The following is a 19,099-nucleotide window of genomic DNA, read 5'->3' on the forward strand; positions in this document are numbered from 1 at the left end:
AGATGTGCTTATTAATGGGTAAAAATTATCCAGTGTCCATGCATTGGGAGCGATTTGAAGGATCCAATTGGAGCCCAATGTAGTAACAAGGCCGAACAACCTGACACTCCTTACCCAGCTGTGACCTGGAACACATCTGAGAATTTGTGCCTCAAATGCTGCTGCTTGGAGGATGCAATGTTTTTTTGATCTATCGCTTTAGATACTGTCCAAGTGTATTTTTGTACTTCAAACAACTTTTCCTCCTGCCTCCTAGGAGAACTTGGTGCAGAGTTCCTCTATTAATAATGTTAATAGAGGCATATCATTGGTGTCTATTCTGAATCTCGCTCAGAAATCAACATTTGCCTGTCCTTATGTTTTTACGTGAAAGTGGTCCCCAGTTCTGTTGTGGCTTTGCCACAGTTTCTTTAGGACTTGCAGTTATTGTTGGTGCTATATATGTATATGAATTTCTGAATACCAAGGTCCAACTTTGGGGCAAGTACTCTTTGATGAGAGAATCCCAGCAGAGATTTAAAGTCACAAAATATGTAGCAAAGTAAAGTGTGGAAATATAGACTGTTAGACCTTTAAAATATGTTTCTCCAAGTGAATTCCAAAATTTCCCTCTCCCCACAACATAAGAAAAGACTACATGTTTGGTAAGTTAAAAATTGGTTTACTTGCAAACTCTTCAAAGGTCAGATTCATATGCTTTTGCATACATCAGTCAGATAAGTTGCACAGGCAGTAAAACATAACTTACTTACAAAGTTCCTAGTTTATTGGTATAGGAAGTCAAGACTGACTGGTGAGAGCTAAGCCTGGAGCAACCAGCTCAGACCTCTTCACATGCTGAGCTTCTAAGGTAGTCTGCACAGGGAACAATAGGCTTGATTACCTATTTCAGGCATCCCCAACCTTCAGCCCTCCAGATATTTTGGACTACAATTCCCATCATCCCTGACCACTGGTCATGTTTGCTAGGGATCATGGGAGTTGTAGGCCAAAATATCTGGAGGGCCGCAGGTTGGGGATGCCTGACCTATTTCCTCCCAAGGTAAGGGAAGTGACATGACTAAGCCTGACAGCACAGCTTACTCTATGGTATTAACCCCTTCATGCATTAATTAGACTTAAGAATGTTGGTTATAAGTGGCTGGTTATCCCACCATTTTTGTACGCATATTGGTGGACTACTTTTATTTTGGCTAAAGAAGACAAACTCTTGTACAATTTGGATAGCTTCTGATCAATCCTTACAATGTCTTGCTTCTTAGCTGCCCTTGACTTGCTCAGGCAGAAGCATTTTGAAGGACTGTTGTGTGGAGTTCTTTGTCAGGTATTATTATTATTATTATTATTATTATTATTATTATTATTACTGCAAAATTAGTGAACCCAAGCAGAATTGTGACAACATCTGGGGTTTGTTGGCTACCTTAAAGGTAAAGATAAAGGGACCCTTGACCATTAGGTCCAGTCATGGCCAACTCTGGGGTTGCACCGCTCATCTCGCTTTATTGGCTGAGGGAGCTGGCATACAGCTTCCGGGTCATGTGGCCAGCATGACTAAGCCGCTTCTGGCAAAACAGAGCAGCGCACAGAAATGCCATTTACCTTCCCGCCAGGGTGGTACCTATTTATCTACTTGCACTTTGACGTGCTTTCGAACTGCTAGGTTGGCAGGAGCAGGGACCGAGCAACGGGAGCTCACCCCGTCGCGGGGATTCGAACCACTGACCTTCTGATCAGCAAGTCCTAGGCTCTGTGGTTTAACCCACAGCGCCACCCGCATCCCTCGCTGGCTAACTTACCCATCCCAGTTTTACAGTGTTCTGCACTGCAAGCTGCCTTCCAAGACGTTCTGTTTGCTTGCTGTAGTGTAGGAAGTTGCCCTGCACTTAATCGGATGGTTTATCCCTCTAGTCTTTCCCAGAAGTCTCCTCCAGCCTTACCTGGAGATGCCAGGATTTGAACCTGGGACCTTCTGCATACAAAACAGATTCTCTGCCATTGAGCTAGTGCAGCTCCCCAGTGGGATTTGGTATTCCCCCTTCCTCTCTTGCTCCAAGCATTGACATGTCACCTCTAGTAGTGTATTGTCGGATAGAACATAAGCCACACCTCCAAAATGATCTCGCGTGTGATGTCAGGATCACTTGACCCAGGATACTAACACCCTGCTGAAAATTCTTTGAATGAAAACAGAGCTGTGCCTGTGATGATGAGAGTCCTTCGTCCAGCCCAAATGTAAACGAAGAGATAAGAACAGGGCAGAAGGTAAGATCTGGCAGCTCCTGGCTCTTTAACGGAGAGCGTGCATGGTGTACGAGAAGTGGAACAGGAAAAAGTAGCTTCCTCTTATTTGAAGTGCAACTTTTCACCCTTAGAAAACCCCACAGCAGAGATGATGCAATTCATGAACGTTTAGGTACATGAGCTGGGCGATATATCAATACAGTGGTACCTCAGTTTTCGAGCATCTCAGAAGCCGAACGTTTTGGAACCTGAACGGCAAAAACTCAAAAGTAATTGCCTCCATTTTTGAACGCGCCTCGGAAGTCAAACGGCTTCCGTTGCCTGTTTTTCTTTCTTTTCCATTGGCTTTCCCGACTGCCCTTTGCGCCTCAGTTGTTGAATGTTTCGGATGTCGAACGGTCTTCCGGAACAGATTATGTTTGATAACCGAGGTACCACTGTATATCGTTCAAAACCGGTTTCGCATTGTGATAATTGTTTCATAATAGTTGAGCTGGCAATGTATCGTGAATCAAAGCGATACCTGGTTTTCGCAATAACACACCAGCTAAACATCATGATAACTCACCAGATAAGCATCGCAATAACTCACCAGCTAAACACTGCAATCTTATCAGCTGCTAAACCTCACAATATCACCTGCTAAACATTGCAATGTTACCACCATCTAAACAGCACAATGTGGCCCTGGTGAATCCAGGGCTAGTTCCACACTGGTGCCTTTTAGTGAGTTATTTTTCCCACAATTAACTGGAAAGGAATTTAGAATAAAGTTCTATACAGCACTTAATGTAGTGATATACTCTGCAAAATGCCTTTCCCCATTGAGAAGATCCAAACTGGTGCCCTAGTTTTAAACTGAGCTCTTAAAACAGAGAGGTCTGGCACTTTCTTTATACGCCTTTTGGTGCCAGGCGAAAACATTCCTCTTCAACCAGGCCTTTGGCTAATTAACATCTGGTGCCTTTTGAAATGTGTTGTGGGGTGTATTGGTTTGTGTTTGTTCTAATCCATATCATGTATTTTGTGGGTTTTTTATGTTGTATATTTATGTTATGAACTGTCCTAAGATCAACAGCTGAAGGGGTGGTATATAAATTAACAACAACAACTCAACCTAAACTGAAGGCTCATTTACACATACCTTTCCCCACACACTTCTTTCTGGGTCCACACTTTCCTGGTCTGTGTCTGAGTGGTGTTTTTTTCTTCTTCCCCTTTTGCCTTATCACTTTCACCAGGAAAACCAGCTCTTTTATGCTAATCAGAACAAATGGAAATTTGGGTTTTCTTGCATTAGAGAGTGGGCTTTCATGGGGGAAGCAGCAGGGCAAAAAAGCAAATAATAATAATAATAATAAATAAATAAACCTGCTCGGCTACAGATCGGAAAAACGTGAACCTGAGCCTAGAAAGAATGGAGGATAATGAATGTGGGTGAGCCAAAAATCTTAGAACTCAATGCTTCAAGATTTCTAGGGCTTCCTTAACAAAACCGTCCCCGTTCCCGTGAAGGAAACTGCAAAGTTATCTTATCCTCCTATAACAATGGGGATGTCTTTGAGCTAATGCTCCGTTTTTTAAAAGGTGGGTGGAGATGACTACAAAATTGTCCTTCTAACCCATGTGCCAAGTGCTAGAATGCTCTCTATTGACAAAAGCTCCATCAGCTAATCGCGTGGCAAGTTCCGGGTTTTGGGGCGGGGCAGTGGGAGAAAGAAGGCTTATGCCTTAACTTTTTCTTCTTCACTTAGAAAAACTGCTGCTACAAAGGATTCGGGTACCAAGAGAATCTACTGTTTGACTTGTCCTGGTCACACGCTTCAAGGCGCCGGTGCTTGCAATATTCTTCACTACTAGGTAAGATTGAAAATATCTCCCCTTTATTCTTTGAATGATGCAGTTCAGGAGGGGATAGTGCAGGCTTTTCATACCAAACACAACCTAAAGCCCTTTCTTAGCCATGAGCACCTAAAGTCCTTTCTTTTGAGAGCATCCTTTCAGGTGACAAGGAAGACTGGAAACTGGTTGCACTGCGCTCAGCAGTGAGGACTGAACTACTTTTTGCATGGCGAGTTCCCACCTCCTCCCTCAGAAATAAAGACACAAGACACAAGAATTCGAGTTGATGGGTCAAATTAGGCCACAACTTTATTGATTACAGGAATTGAGCGGTATTGACTTAGGCATTGGCCCTAACAACTAACCGGCTTCAGCCCGCTTGCTTGAAGACCGGTAAGGGTTAACCACCAGTAGGGGGAGTCCTGCTGAGGCACGTCAACTAGGAGCTCCCCCTGAAGTTACCGCTTGGGGGCGTGCCGTGGGCCCACACCTCCATAGGCTTAGAACAAGGCCACGCCGCCCGGAATCGTTTACCGGACTACCCTTATGATTGGGCGAAGGTGATGGCGCTTCCTTCCCCCCCATCTGTATAACAATAGAACAATACCCCTACCAATGCCTAACCGCCAGTACCAAGGAGTTGTGACGATTTGCTACGAGGTAGGCGAAAACCAAGTGGCTGGAGCCAATCTGCCAAATGGAAAAATTCCTACCAGGCCCCTTGACGGCGACCAACCGAAGTCCATAGCAACATCAGAAAGCCTAACCTAATGGGTGGGAGGAAAGGGAAAAAACCTGGCTGGCTGCGGCATGGGAAAGAGGGAGACCCTCAGCTGTGCCAGACCTAAATGCAGCGAGGCCATGCCCCTGGCCCAGCCGATTGGCTGGCCCAAGAATGACGCGTCCAAGGATTCCCTGGTATCGCAGGGGCTGCAGCCAGCCCCCGCAAGCGTGGGGAGGGGCGTGAGCCCGCAACCCCACCTCCTCCTTAGCTCGGATGTGGCTTTAGGATAAACATGTCCCACTCCCCCTTCAAAACAAAATGAAACAAAAGCATGCACCACCCAGACCTATATTGATGAAAATAGGGTACATTTAGGACCCTGTTTTGGAATGTGTATCCAGTCCAGATTGGGGGCCCACACAGTTTTCTGGCTGAAAATCCCCACACCCCAATATGTAGTCTAGCCTTCAGTGAAATTCTCATGGCCAGCTAGCTAGTTCAGCCCCACATGTTTTGAGAGGCCTCTGAAAATTGCCAGTTAGTTAGCCTTGTTCTGTGGGATTCTGGGAAAGCAAGGTTACGACTTGTGGCTCACCCCATACATTTCAGGCACAATTGACACCCATGTTGACGCATATGGCCTCACCCATGGAACCTTAGAAACTGTAGGTTGTTAAGGGTGCTATGATTCGTAGCTCTGTGGGGGGGAGGGATACACTACAGTTCCCAGGATTCCTTTGCGGAAAGCCATGTCCTTTAAATCTACTCAGGAGGTGGTGAGCTCTTCGTTGGTGGAGGTTGTCAATCAGAGGCTGGGATGGTCATCTTGTTAGAGAAGCTGCTGCAAGTCTCCTGCACGAAGCAACAAATTGGATTATACAACCTCGAAGCCCTTTTATGGTTCTATGTATGCTTTTAACAGATGCGTTGGCCCTTGACCCTCTCCAGCTGATCCAGAGGAGCTCTGTGACCAGGGCCTTTGAAAATACGAGAACCTTGTCTACTTCTGGACAGAAACATCTGAGAAATGGCTCCATCTTCGATGTGAATCTGGAGGGGCACAAGTAAGACCAGTGGCCAAGTTTTAAAAATATAGGCTCCATGGGCACTTCTTCTCTGAATGAAGCTGCCATCTTGGACGGAAGTGCCTCCAATGTCTCACTCTTGCCATTGGCCAGGGCAAGGCTTGAGAAGCCCAAAGGTTCACCAAGTATGAGCAGAGATGGCATTGGAGGGGGGGGTGTCCAAAAACTTCAGTCTGCCATCAGCCTGTCCCAACCTGCCCGCTTTTTGGGGGACCAGTCCAGGGACTGGCATGGCCTCTCGTCTTCCTCCTCCCTACGTCTCAGTGTTGCAGTTGCAGAACTCAGCAAGAGGAGAAGGATGGAGACAAACCTAGATTTAGTTGACCCTACCTCTCACTGGTCCTGCCAACCTAGCAGTTCGAAAGCACCTCAAAGTGCAAGTAGATAAATAGGTACCACTCCAGTGGGGAAGGTAAACGGCGTTTCCATGCGCTGCTCTGGTTTGCCAGAAGCGGCTTAGTCATGCTGGCCACATGACCCGGAAGCTGTACGCCGGCTCCCTCAGCCAATAAAGCGAGATGAGCGCCGCAACCCCAGAGTCGGCCACGAGTGGACCTAATGGTCAGGGGTCCCTTTACCTTTACCTACCTCTCATTTGCTCTGGATCCATCCGGTTGTTATTATCCCTGCCTCCCCCCCAATCCCAATGGGCACCAGCCACCCCTGAGAGTTGGCATACCACATTTGTAAGCTAGTGAAATAATTATTCACATTGCCATATAAACATGTGGGGGTGGGGGACCCTTAAGGCCATTAAATCCAGAGTCTTAAATTGCAGAGAGAGCTCAGTTGGTAGAGCATTTGACTCTTAATCTCAGGGTTGTGGGTTCGAGCCCAGCGTTGGGCAAAAGATTCCTGCATTGCAGGGGTTGGACTAGATCACCCTTGTGGTCCCTTCCAACTCTACAATTCTGTGATTCTACCTGAACTATACCACTGGCTATGACACCCGGAACAAGTAGATGTCTGCCTAAGTCTGGCTTGTTTTCCGCTCTGGCCTACAGCCACTTCCTCAACACTCTTTCTGCGCCACAGCCAGTGGGCCTGTTCACCTATGTAAATGCTGTAGATAAAAATATCCCCTGTGCAGCTTGCTTGAGGGCTAACGACGGTGAAGCGCAATGCTTTGGCTGCCTCATGCAAATGAAGTTTTCTGCCGTCAGGTGCGATGCCCAGTCTGTTGGTAACCAGACCGATGCAGAGCTTGCCTTAGCCAGAAGGATGGATGCAGACTCTACCAAGGTTAGTCTTCCATCAAGTTTTCCATCAGTTTTGAGTGACAGCACAGTTTATCTGGGAGAAAACCGGATAGTTTAAACCCAGCGGGTGGGGGCTACAGTTTGTCATGTGGGGAGAGAGCTTGGGGTGCTGCTGTGGCAGAATGGCTCCACACCAGGTTTACTCCCCACCCCACCCCCCATGGTGGAGAAGCTTTGTGGGTTCGTATTAAACTCTCTGAAATACCTGTATCCTGGTTCTTCTGGGAACAGTTCTGCAAGACAATGCACTGTTGAAAGATGTGCTTAACTTTCATTCAGGGCATGAGCTAAGGAAATACCAGATCCACATTAAGCGTAATGCAATGTACTTTTTTCAAAGGAGTGAGGATTAAAAATCCTAACCCCTTTAAGGTTGTGTATGCACAATGCATTTAAAGCGCATCCACCCTCCAAAGAGTCCTGGGATCGGTAGTTTGGTCAGGGTGCTAGGAATCGTAGCTCCACAGGGGTTAAACTTGCAAACCGGACCTGTGATCCTCCGATGAAGGGCTATGAGCAACATCTGAGCTATGAGCAGCAGAAGTAATTAGATTATAATGTTGTGGTTATGAAGTAATAGATAGAAGGTAAGGTGCGGCAGGAGAGGAGAAACAACTGCATAGGAAACGATAAAAATGAGAGAAAAGGCGAAATTGGTTTTTGATTGCATGTGTTAAAAATGTTGAAACTTAAAACATAAATGGGAAGAAAGAGTGGGTTTTCCTGAGGGAAACAGTGGAACAAGTGGGAGTCTGGATGAGCCCAAAGTTATACAAATGCTATCAAACGAAATAATAAGTGGCCTCTTGATTTTTCTTGGTCCTGAACCTTGTATGAATTTACGACTCAGTCTAGCTGGGGCCAGTGGGGGAACTGCCCCCTATATCGAAGGGGAGGAGCCCATAAGCACATCCCAAATAAATAGTGAAGGTCTGGGATTGGATTTTTTAAATGCCAAACACAACCCGTCAAGTTTAGAAGGGAAACGCTGAGTGTCTTCATGTTTGGTTGCCTTTAATGGCTTTCCTGGGACTCTCATGGTTACTTGAGGTAACTGGATGGTGAGCTGAAGAGGTCTGTGGTTTATTTTTGTAGCCTTTTCTTGCAGCTGTAGGAAACAGCTGCTGCTGCAGTGGCTGGGAACAAACTAGCATGCTTTCCGCCAAAGCAAAGAGAATGCAAATCCAGATCGTTAAAGATTTGCATGTCCATACGCTTATCCAGCTAGACATCTCTCTCTAATACTCAACCAGCCTTACTTCTTGTTTGAAATGCTTCTGGGATTTGATCCAGGCAGCGTGGTGTTAATGGCTGGGGAGTGTCCTCTTCCTGCTTTGAGTATATATGCTAAACATATAATATATTGTTAGAATTCCTGCTCCATGATTGCAGTCATGGGATTGTTGTCTTTCACATGATGGTGTATGTTTTGACTCCACAGAGTGGGAACTGACGGAGACAGGATATTTGTGTTACTGCGTTCCGTGAAGTGGAACTATTGTCCTTTGTTTTTTCTCTTTGCTGTCTAATGCTAGAGAGAGAGGGAGCCATGTTGCAGTGCTCCGTGTGTGTTTATATGTAAATAAAGTAGATTAGCCAAAATGCTGAGTTGCTGAGGTCTGTCACGAAAAGCTGCGCAAACTCTGCGGATCCCTAAGTGTGCCAGTGTCTGTTGGCATCAGTCGCTGTCATGTTTGGGCAGAAGAAAGCTTTTGAAGCTCCTGAACGAAAGACCAGGAGGGAGAGAACATGCCAGTCAGGCATATGTCTCTGCCAGAGTCCTACTTGAGTGTAGGATGAGCTCCTAACAGTTTTCATCTCTTTATCTCTCCCCACCCATCCCAGGAGAGCGATGCTGGACCATTGACAGATGCCCCATCTAGGTGAGAATGTGTGCATGCATTTCATAGTCCACTTCCATTCTGATGTTGAACCATGCACTCAGATTGGGCCCTTGTTCTTTTAGCAGCGAACAAAGTCCACCCCAGGCGATTTCTTCCTCCACTTCAGAATGCACTAATGGAACACATGGTAAGCAACAACCTGGATCTTGCTATTGCCAAATGTATGAATTACTTTTGTGGGTGGTTGAGATTTTCACATCTTCCAGGAAGGAAATACTATGGAGGAGATGAGGAACCTGTGGCCCACCCAAACATTGCCGGGCTCCAGTGCCCAACATCCCTGGCTATGTTGACTGGAGCTGGTGGGAGTCAAAAGTCCAACAACCTCTGAAAGACCACAGGCTCCCTGTCCCTACAGCTGTGGTCTAAACCACTGAGCCTCATGGGCTTGCCGATTGGAAGGTCTGCGGTTCGAATCCCTGCAAAGGAGTGAGCTCCCGTTGCTCTGTCCTAGCTCCTGCCAACCTAGCAGTTCGAAAGCACACCAGTGCGAGTAGATAAATAGGTACCACTGTGGCGGGAAGGTAAACGGCATTTCCATGCGATCTGGCTTCCGTCATGGTGTTCTATTGCACCAGTAGCAGTTTAGTCATGCTGGCCACATGACCTGGAAAGCTGCCTGTGGACAAACGCCGGCTCCCTTGGCCTGAAAGCAAAATGAGTGCCACAACCCCAAAGTTGCCTTTGACTGGACTTAACCATCCAGGGGGTCCTTTATCTATAGCCTGGAGAGCTCAGTTGGCAGCCTCTCAAGCTTTCTAATTTGTGGGCAAATCCAGACAGCCTGTCTTAGTTGGAAATCTTGTGCCCAACGGCACCACTGTTAGGAGGTCTGCTGCGCCACAGCTTGGAGGCAAGGGCACATGCCTTGCATGCACAAATTCCTGGGTGTGTGGAGTTTTTGTAAGGTCCTGAGTAGCAGGGCTGGAAATGACCTTTGCCTGACATCTTGGAGAACCACATCCAGATGCAGACTGGACACCGTAACTAGAAGGAAATGATTCTCCAGAATTGCATCCCCTTAACCAGGTGGCGCTGTGGGTTAAACCACAGAGCCTAGGACTTGCCGATCAGAAGGTCGGCGGTTCGAATCCCCACGACGGGGTGAGCTCCCGTTGCTCGGTCCCTGCTCCTGCCAACCTAGCAGTTCAAAAGCACGTCAAAGTGCAAGTAGATAAATAGGTACCGCTCCGGCGGGAAGGTAAATGGTTTTCCGTGCGCTGCTCTGGTTCTCCAGAAGCGGCTTAGTCATGCTGGCCACATGACCCGGAAGCTGTACACCGGCTCCCTCGGCCAGTAAAGCGAGATGAGCGCCGCAACCTTAGAGTCAGTCACGACTGGACCTAATGGTCAGGGGTCCCTTTACCTTTACTTTAACAGCAGGTTGCGTAGGAAGGCCTCCAGACCAGCTCCTTGTTAAAATAAATTCACACGGACACAGAATATTTAGTTTAAGGTTATTGGCAAAATTTTAGGCCACAACTTTATTGAATTACAGAAATATGAGTGGTATTGGCTTAGGCATTGGCATAGACTATACCGGACTCCTGCCTGGTTTGCAGGAAGTCAATAAGGGTAAACCACCCCAAGAGGCAGCCAAATTGGGGGAACCCACCTGTAGCTTTCCTCGGTGTTCCCAGAGTCCTAGCATGGCCCTAGCCCCTCAAGCGGACTTCGGACAGGAACCAGGCCCTGGCTTCCTTTAACGGAATACGCTTGGTCAATGGAGGGGCAGACGATGGCTGACCTCCCCTCCCCCACAATCCAATGAGCCAATGCCCATCCGCCAAACCTTACAAAGTTGTGACAATTGCTAAGAGGTAGGCAAAAACCAAGTGGCCCATGCCAATTTGCCAAATGGGAAAATTCCTACCTGGTCCCTTTCCCAAGACAGGCAACCAACCAACGTCCAAAGCAAGGCCAGAGAACACATAAATTACAGAGCAGGTGGGCAGGTGTTCGGCAGCGTGAAGCGGGTGCATAGCCACGCCACGCTGCTGCTTTTAAACTCCTCACAATCCCCCCGCTCAAAAATGATTGGCCAATAGGTCTGGGGTGATTGTGATGCCACCCTGGCATGAAAGTGTTACTCCGCCCATGCCAGGGTGGGAGGAGGAACCGGGCTGGGGGCCTGCCCTCAACCAGGACCATTCTAATGATGATCCCACTTGTGTTTTCCTCTGCTATGAAACCGATGCAAACCATTAGAATTCCGAGAGATGTGAGATATTGGACATTATTTTTCGTTGCAATTCTCCCTACCCATTGTAGACTTGGACTCTACACTACTGCACGCCGTAGAGGAGACAGTCTGTGAAGTTACTTTGCTGCCAGGTGAAGAAACTGCTGCAAAGGAAGGAGCTAACGGGGAGACTTTCACCAAGAGCACTGGTATGGTACCTTTGGATTATTGGACTCCATCCCTTCTGCTCCAGCAAGTCCCTTGGTTTCTGTGGTAGGCATAGAAGATTGACAGGGCCCTTCTCCACCAGCCTGCTCACTTGCCTGCACGACATTCCACTTTTCCTGTGGCTACCAGGCCAACACTTGGATACAAGGCTGTCCTAAGCCTAAAATGATTTGTGTTTTTGTGACGCTAGTCAAATTTGCAGAGTAAACTCAGCATCTTAAAGAGCCTTTAAATGCACCCATTCACACCTGTACATGCCCACCTTTCCCTCAAAGCTTCCCTTTGTGCATAGACAAAGGATTTGCTACATTTTACACTTCAGGTAAAATTTTGATGAACTCATCTTGACCCATGCCAGTGCAAAGGTGGTATCTATGCAGCACTGTTGTCCCACACGAAAAATATACCAGTTGACCAATAAACGCCCACTCCTGCTTTGAGCTTCCTGTTGAATGAGATGATTTGCTCTGATTGCATGTTTCGTTTTTGTTTTTAATTATTATTTCTTCTATCCACACAATTCAGCAGGACATCCTTCTTCATCTGAGGACCTGGCTAGTGTTGCTGTGTGTAAAACCAGGCAGAATGACAAGTGAGTTTCAGGTCCTATGGACATCATCCCACCCCCTTGGTCCCTACATGGTCATCTTCTTTCTCAAGCTTCTATTTTGTCAAGAATCTTAGCTAGTGAAGGGTAGTAAAGGAGCACAGGAGGCCTTTGCAGTTCCAGTCAACAAGCATGTGCAGTTTTCCCAAAGGCATCTGGTTGGCCACTGTGAGAACAGGATGCTGGACTGAATGGGCCATGGGCCTGATCCAGCTGGCTCCCATCAGATGTCAAGGGAAAAAGCAACTATTTGACTTTCAGAAGATCTCTGAAGGCAACCCTGTATAGGGAAGTTTTGTGATGTTTGATGTTTTATTGTTTTTAACATTTTGTTGGGAGTTACCCAGAGTGGCTGGGGCAACGCAGTCAGGTGGGCAGATTATTATTATTATTATTAGTAGTAGTAGTAGTAGTAGTAATAATAATAATAATAATAGTAGTAGTAGTAGTATAGTAAAGGTAAAGGGACCCCTGACCATTAGGTCCAGTCGTGGCTGACTCTGGGGTTGTGGCGCTCATCTCGCTTTATTTGCTGAGGGAGCCAGCGTACAGCTTCCGGGTCACGTGGCCAGCATGACCAAGCCGCTTCTGGTGAACCAGAGCAGTGCACGAAAATATCGTTTACCTTCCCGCCAGAGTGGTACCTATTTATCTACTTGCACGTGCTTTCGAACTGCTACGTTGGCAGGAGCAGGGACCGAGCAATGGGAGCTCACCCCATCGCGGTGATTCGAACCACCGACCTTCTGATCGGCAAGCCCTAGGCTCTGTGGTTTAACCCACAGCGCCACCCGCATCCCACTACTACTATATTTCATTTTAATGTTCTGATTGTCTGTCCTAACCCCATTTACCAGTGGTGGCAAAATCAGTGGCATCAAAACTGGCGCTTTTGGGGAGACTCCTCTGTTTCATTGAAGCACTTCTTGTTTCTGGTGCCAAGGGCACCTTATTCAGAGCTGATTTCACCATCTCTGAGGAGTTCAGGGAGGGCAGCACTGGACTGGAGGAGGATTCCCCACCTCCCTGAACAGATCTGAGAAAAAATATTCAAAGTGCACTCCTTCAGACCCTATCACCTCTCCTATAACCAGGGAACTTGCCAGAACTCAGCTCTGGCACCTATCAGCTGGGTGCCATTGTCATTCTTAAGAGAACGAGGGAGGTATTTGTGGTGAGTTCCTGCACCTTTTATTCTAGAAAAATAGCACTGCCTATAACCACATAGTCTGGTGGTGTAATCATTTGTCTCTTCTGGTTTCAGTGTGTCTCCCAGTGAGAAGGAAGTGGAGGTAAGCCTTTCAAAATGTTTGCTGTTCTTCTGCCTTCTCTCCCATGCCCAGAATCAGCCTCCCCTAACCTGGTGCAATCTATATATTTTGGACTACAGTTCCCATCATCCTTAATCATTGCGCTTGCTGGTTGGTCCTGCTGGGAATTGCAATCCAACATCAGGAGGGCCACCAGTCCTCTCCATCCCTGGTTTAAAGCTGTTTGGATATCTGGCATTTGTTGAGAATTGCAAGTGAATTGTTTTTGTCATCCTGCTATGTTGTGTTCATTGGATCTTCTTGTTGCTGGTTTATTATATTATCTCAATGTCGGCATAAAATGTGTGTCCACAGCATAGGCTCTTCCAATTCCACACAGATCTTGTGAATAGCACGCCTCTACTTTTAGGTTTATCCTTCATTACTGGTCAGTTTCACCTCTTTTTAAAGAGAAGCTGTTATCTGCTTGCTTTCCATCTGCAAGGACTGATCCTCTTCTTCTTCTTCTTTTTCTTCTTAGTAGCCAACTAAGATTGTCTTCCATAAACACGGTTTTAACTATGAGTCCACAAGTGACTGTGGAGGCCAATTCTGGATCCACACATCCTTTCACAGTGGGGACAGTGGTTTCCGGGCAGGAGTTGATCATGGTGAGGGTTTGCCAAGCATGCCTTCTTCCTCTTAGCATGTTTCTCCATTTTGCCCTGTGTTGGAGCATCTTCAAAAGCCATGTCACCTTTGGTAATGGCTGTTCTCCAACTGGAGCGCTCGCAGGGCAGTATTTCCCAGTTGTCAGTGTTTATACTACATTTTTTTAGATTTGCCTTGAGAGAGTCTTTGAATCTCTCTTGTTGACCACCAGCATTACGCTTTCCATTTCCCCTTGCTGGTAGCTATTAATGGGCAATCCCTTTTGACCAGGAAACTTGATTTATGTCATTGCCTGCATGGGGTTGTGTGTATCCTTTTTTCCCTTCGCCAGGGAGAATTTCTTCGGCTGTCTCTGGGATTCAAATGTGACCTCTTCACTTTGGAGAAGAGAGTCAGGCTGGAAGAAAGGTCCCGGGATTTAGCAGAGGGAAACCTGAGGAAGGAGATTGCCAGCGCCTTGAAACTACTTGATGTAAGGATGGGCTATGTGCATCTGTTGCTCATTGTTTCCCTTGGCTTTGCTTTAAAAGGGTGAGGATGGACATAGCATTTTTAGAGTGGGGTGGGTAAATTCAGAGTGTCCACATTGCTCCTTGTGCAATAATGCAGCTTTGTCACCTCCCAGAGCAAGCTTTAAAAACCAGTGACAGGTACTGATTGGCTAGTACCTATGAGGTCACCAACACACTTCCCTCCATTGTTTCTCTGCTCCAAGGCCATTTGCAAAAGTGTGTGAGTAGCCTGCCTGAATCGGGGACCTTCTGCATGCCCTGAGCTATGACCATTCTACCTTGCTGCTTAATCTTCATTTATACAATGGCTGCAATGTTTACATGCCCTCTTTTTCCATTTGAACACGGTTCCTGTTCAGTCTCTGTCCTCTCTAAGTGAAGATAACCAGGCACAGGAGATCGTCAAAAAGCTTCAGAAGAGCTTGGAGCTGCTGAACCAGTACGCCACCAGGCTTGCCAGCAAGGCAGAAATGCTGGGGGCCATTCATCAAGTAAGTGGTCCATTCCAGAAAATGTAAAAGTTGCCTCTTTCTTTTAAAAGCTGGGTTGGGGAACTTAGGTCCCTCCGGAGATTGCTGGACTCCCAACTCCTGTCATCCCTCCCCATTGGCCAAGCTAGCTGGGGCTGATGGGACCTGGAGTCCAGCAATGTCTGGGGAGGGGCACAGGTCCCTAAACCCTGTTGTTAGAAGGTGCAAGCTTAAAATTGGGCCATTCCTTTATTGGGTGGATGGTGTGATCTTGCTATATCTGCAGACGTTTGAAGACCTGAGGAGGAACGGTTAGACAGGGCAGGGCAGTTGTTACAGAAGAAGTGGAAGGTCCATTTGGGAGATCAGTTTTGGAGTTGCGGCATTTGAGCAAGGAAGCAGGAGAGGAACTTGAGGGGCACCGCAGCAGAGGGTCTCATGCCAGGAAGACTGCTGTGGTTCTCATGGGAAGGAAAAGCTATGCATTGATCCTGAACAGCTTTGTTGAATGCCTGATTTCTAAGTAAAATCCACAAACAGATTTGGAGTAGAACCTCGACTTGGGAGATTTATTTTGCATTGTGCTACTTCATACAACTTGTGTGGACTTGAGCAGAGAGCAAAGGTCCCATCCTCTTTTGGTTTACTCATTTGCTGTCGCCAGTGCTTCCCCCCCACCCCAAGAAAAATAGGTTCTGGAAAAGCGGGACATTCCGGAATCAAATCAGAAGCTGGGACGGCTTCAGTAAATCCAGGGCTGTCCCTGAAAAATAGGGACACTTGCAGGGTCACTAAGGGCCAAATTAAACTAACCTGAAGCTAGCATAAGGACTCCTGCTTGTGCATGGGGTTCCCCTTAACCCCTCACTCACTCACCCACCCATCCACTCTGGCCCAGTGAGGCTTCAGTCCCATCCCGTAGGCAAAACCAATATTGCTCAGGAATTGTCCGTCTGATCATGTTTACTATATGGTTATGTTTACATTACTGCATGCTCCGCACCCAGCGAGCTCCCACTGCTAATTTTTGAAGCAGCATTCACATATTAGCCACAAGCCATATCAACCCTGTGGTTTCTTGACAAATGCTACTGCTGCTAGGATGCATTTATTTTTTCTCAAACCAGCTTCAATCTGACGAGGAAAGTTAAGCTGCATTCGCTTTGCACTTCAGAAGAGAGTCTGCTTTAGAGACAGGTGTCACACCTGTGCAGATGACAACTTCACGAAGAGGAGTGCTTGGTGTGGGGAGGGGAAAGTAAAAAAGATTGTGTGCTTCGTTCGGGTGTAGACCTCCTCTGATGTGAAAAACACCGTGCAAATGCAGCTTGGAACAGAGCTGTTTGAACCTAGTCTACAGTTGCAGCAGGATCAAGCAAGAGAATGGACTGAACCTCTCTCTAGACTGCAGTTGGAGGGGGGAATTGTTGGAAAACATGCCCCCTCGGGAGAGGCTGCCTGCTCTCCAGGCTCCCGGGGCTTGTCTCCGGTGACCTACCCTGGCTGGCATCACAGCAGTCCAGAGAAGTCTTGATAGGCGACATCTCCCTGCATTTTTAATACTCTCCTATGTAAAGCACGGGGACGCAGGTGGCGCTGTGGGTTAAACCACAGAGCCTAGGACTTGTCGATCGGAAGGTTGGTGGTTCGAATCCCCGCCATGGGGTGAGCTCCTGTTGCTCGGTCCCTGCTCCTGCCAACCTAGCAGTTCGAAAGCCAGTCAAAGTGCAAGTAGATAAATAGGTACCACTCTGGCGGGAAGGTAAATGGTGTTTCCGAGCACTGCTCTGGTTTGCCAGAAGCAGCTTAGTCATGCTGGCCACATTACCCGGAAGCTGTACGCCGGCTCCCTTGGCCAATAAAGCGAGATGAGCGCCGCAACCCCAGAGTTGGTCATGACTGGACCTAATGGTCAGGGGTCCCTTTACCTTTGCCTATGTAAAGCACACCCACCTGCTCTCCCCCCGCTCAAGTAGAAAGCTAGCACAGCAGAAAGCAGGCTGAACTAGAAGCTCTAATCTGCAAGTATATTCTTTTTAAGAAATCTTCGCTACAGACGGAGGATACTAGTTTTGACTCCCCCCATGGTATCTTAGGCTGCAGAATCAACTCTCTTAGTTAATAGAAGCATATCACTGCCTTCCACTGTGTGCAGATCAGATTGTATAGTCCAGCGTTTACTTCCCATCGGCCTCAGTGGCTCGTTCTGCGTTTGCACGCAAGGACTGCTCTGGAAATTCTCCGGCTGGTCTCCGCGTGCCCCCCTAACTTTCTGTTTCTCAGGAGAGCCGGGCCAGTAAAGCTGTAGAAGTGATGATTCATCACGTGGAGAACTTGAAGCGTACGTACGCCAGGGAGCACGTGGAGCTGGAGGAGCTGAAGCAGGTGCTGCTCCAGAACGAAAAGTCCTTCGGCTCTCTCGGGGACCGAGGTAACAGCGGGCGAGGTCCTGACTTGGCCTTGCATTAGCTGCCACCATTTGCTCCCTTGCTTCCCAGACTGCATCTTATGCACGCTGAGTGTCTTGGACCCTCTTACTGGGGAGGGCGGCATGGATGCATGCCTGAGCTAGTGGCAGCTGGCCCATTGGGATGAATGGACCTTCAATCTGCCTGCCTGTCTCCTTGCTGACAAGCAGTCCACTGCCTTTCAGCTTCCTCCTCATCTATCTCAGTGTTGTCCCTTGTAGGACTCAGCAGGGAGGAAGACGGAGACACAATTGCCATGCCTGGCATTTGCTCTGGCACCACCTGCTGTTAGTCTGCCAGCCTTCTGGCCTACTGGATGCAGTGGGCACCAACCACCCCTGGCCTTTGTGGTGTAGTGGTTAAGAGCGGTAGACTCGTAATCTGGTGAACCGGGTTCGCTTCCCCGCTCCTCCACATGCAGCTGCTGGGTGATCTTGGGCTAGTCACACTTCTCTGAAGTCTCTCAACCTCACTCACCTCATGGAGTGTTTGTTGTGGGGGAGGAAGGGAAAGGAGATTGTGAGCCACTTTGAGACTCCTTCAGGTAGTGATAAAGCGGGATATCAAATCCAAACTCTTCTTCTCCTTCTCTGCTGTGTGTGGGCTTAAGAAGACCATAAGAGCTTGCCAGGTCAGGTCAATGGCCCATCTAGTCCAGCATCCTGTTCTCACAGTGGCCAACAAAATGTGAATGCAGAGCATAGTTAGTATGGCTAGCAGCCCTTGATAGCCCTGCAGACCTTTAGCTGTGCTATAGATTTATTTTCTCCCCCTACTCTTATTGCTGTTGCAGATGAATCTTCGATTAAAAAGCTCTCTGGTTCCTTAAAGGTACAAATGTTGCTGCGGTTCTAAGCTTCTAGTTCTCTGCACCCTTTGCCCCTGATACAGTGGTACCTCGGGTTACATACCCTTCAGGTTACACACTCCGCTAACCCAGAAATAGTGCTTCAGGTTAAGAACTTTGCTTCAGGATAAGAACAGAAATCGGGCTCTGGCGGCGCAGCGGCAGCGGGAGGCCCCATTAGCTAAAGTGGTGCTTCAAGTTAAGAACAGTTTCAGGTTAAGAACAGACTTCTGGAACAAATTAAGTACTTAACCCGAGGTACCACTGTAACCTGCTCTTTCCTATGCTGTGCCCTGCTGTAATCTTGGACTCAATAATCAATAATCTCCAATGATGTGATTTTAAAAAAAACAAACCCTGACACGTTTTCCTTAAAGAAGGCTCTGAAGTCAAATTTGGGTGTGTGACGTCTCTTGAACTAGGTTCCTTTCTTTTTTTAATTATTCGACGCAAACAACCAAATTGTCATCCTTTGCAGAATTTGGCATTTTGACAATCTGTGTATGTTTTTGCTTTTTATAAAGAAAACGTTACGTTCTAGCTCATAGGGCTGTGATATTTTGAAAGTGTGGGCAATGTCTGGTTACGCCTCAAGCGGGAGGGAGAATCAATACTCTGCATGGTAACTTTGCTCCATTACCACCACTGGCCGAAGCAAAATAATTGGAGTTGGTTTGTATGTGAAGCTGATCCAGGTGATATATACAGAGTAGAATGTGTTCAGCATCAGTCATTGCAGAAACAAACTGTAGACTATAGGTTCTGATGAGATTAGCTTCTGTAGAAGAATACAACATGCTGGTCT

The 19,099-nt window shown here is 47.4% G+C and overlaps 1 protein-coding gene across 1 annotated transcript in view; it reads left to right on the forward strand.

The window, feature by feature from the left end:
• Positions 1–19,099, forward strand: part of IRAG2 (inositol 1,4,5-triphosphate receptor associated 2) — a 60,575-nt gene that overhangs the window by 31,196 nt on the left and 10,280 nt on the right. The window contains exons 18-31 of the mRNA XM_077935608.1: positions 1,263–1,324; positions 2,194–2,265; positions 3,999–4,104; positions 5,733–5,874; positions 7,059–7,137; positions 9,000–9,037; positions 9,121–9,185; positions 11,330–11,513; positions 11,935–12,060; positions 13,340–13,367; positions 14,329–14,469; positions 14,869–15,000; positions 17,263–17,410; positions 18,241–18,278. Of these exons, the coding sequence (XP_077791734.1) occupies positions 1,263–1,324; positions 2,194–2,265; positions 3,999–4,104; positions 5,733–5,874; positions 7,059–7,137; positions 9,000–9,037; positions 9,121–9,185; positions 11,330–11,513; positions 11,935–12,060; positions 13,340–13,367; positions 14,329–14,469; positions 14,869–15,000; positions 17,263–17,410; positions 18,241–18,278 (1,361 nt within the window). The remainder of the gene's footprint in view (positions 1–1,262; positions 1,325–2,193; positions 2,266–3,998; positions 4,105–5,732; positions 5,875–7,058; positions 7,138–8,999; positions 9,038–9,120; positions 9,186–11,329; positions 11,514–11,934; positions 12,061–13,339; positions 13,368–14,328; positions 14,470–14,868; positions 15,001–17,262; positions 17,411–18,240; positions 18,279–19,099) is intronic.

This window comes from Podarcis muralis, chromosome 10 (genome assembly GCF_964188315.1).
Source record: "Podarcis muralis chromosome 10, rPodMur119.hap1.1, whole genome shotgun sequence".
Lineage (NCBI taxonomy): Eukaryota > Metazoa > Chordata > Lepidosauria > Squamata > Lacertidae > Podarcis > Podarcis muralis.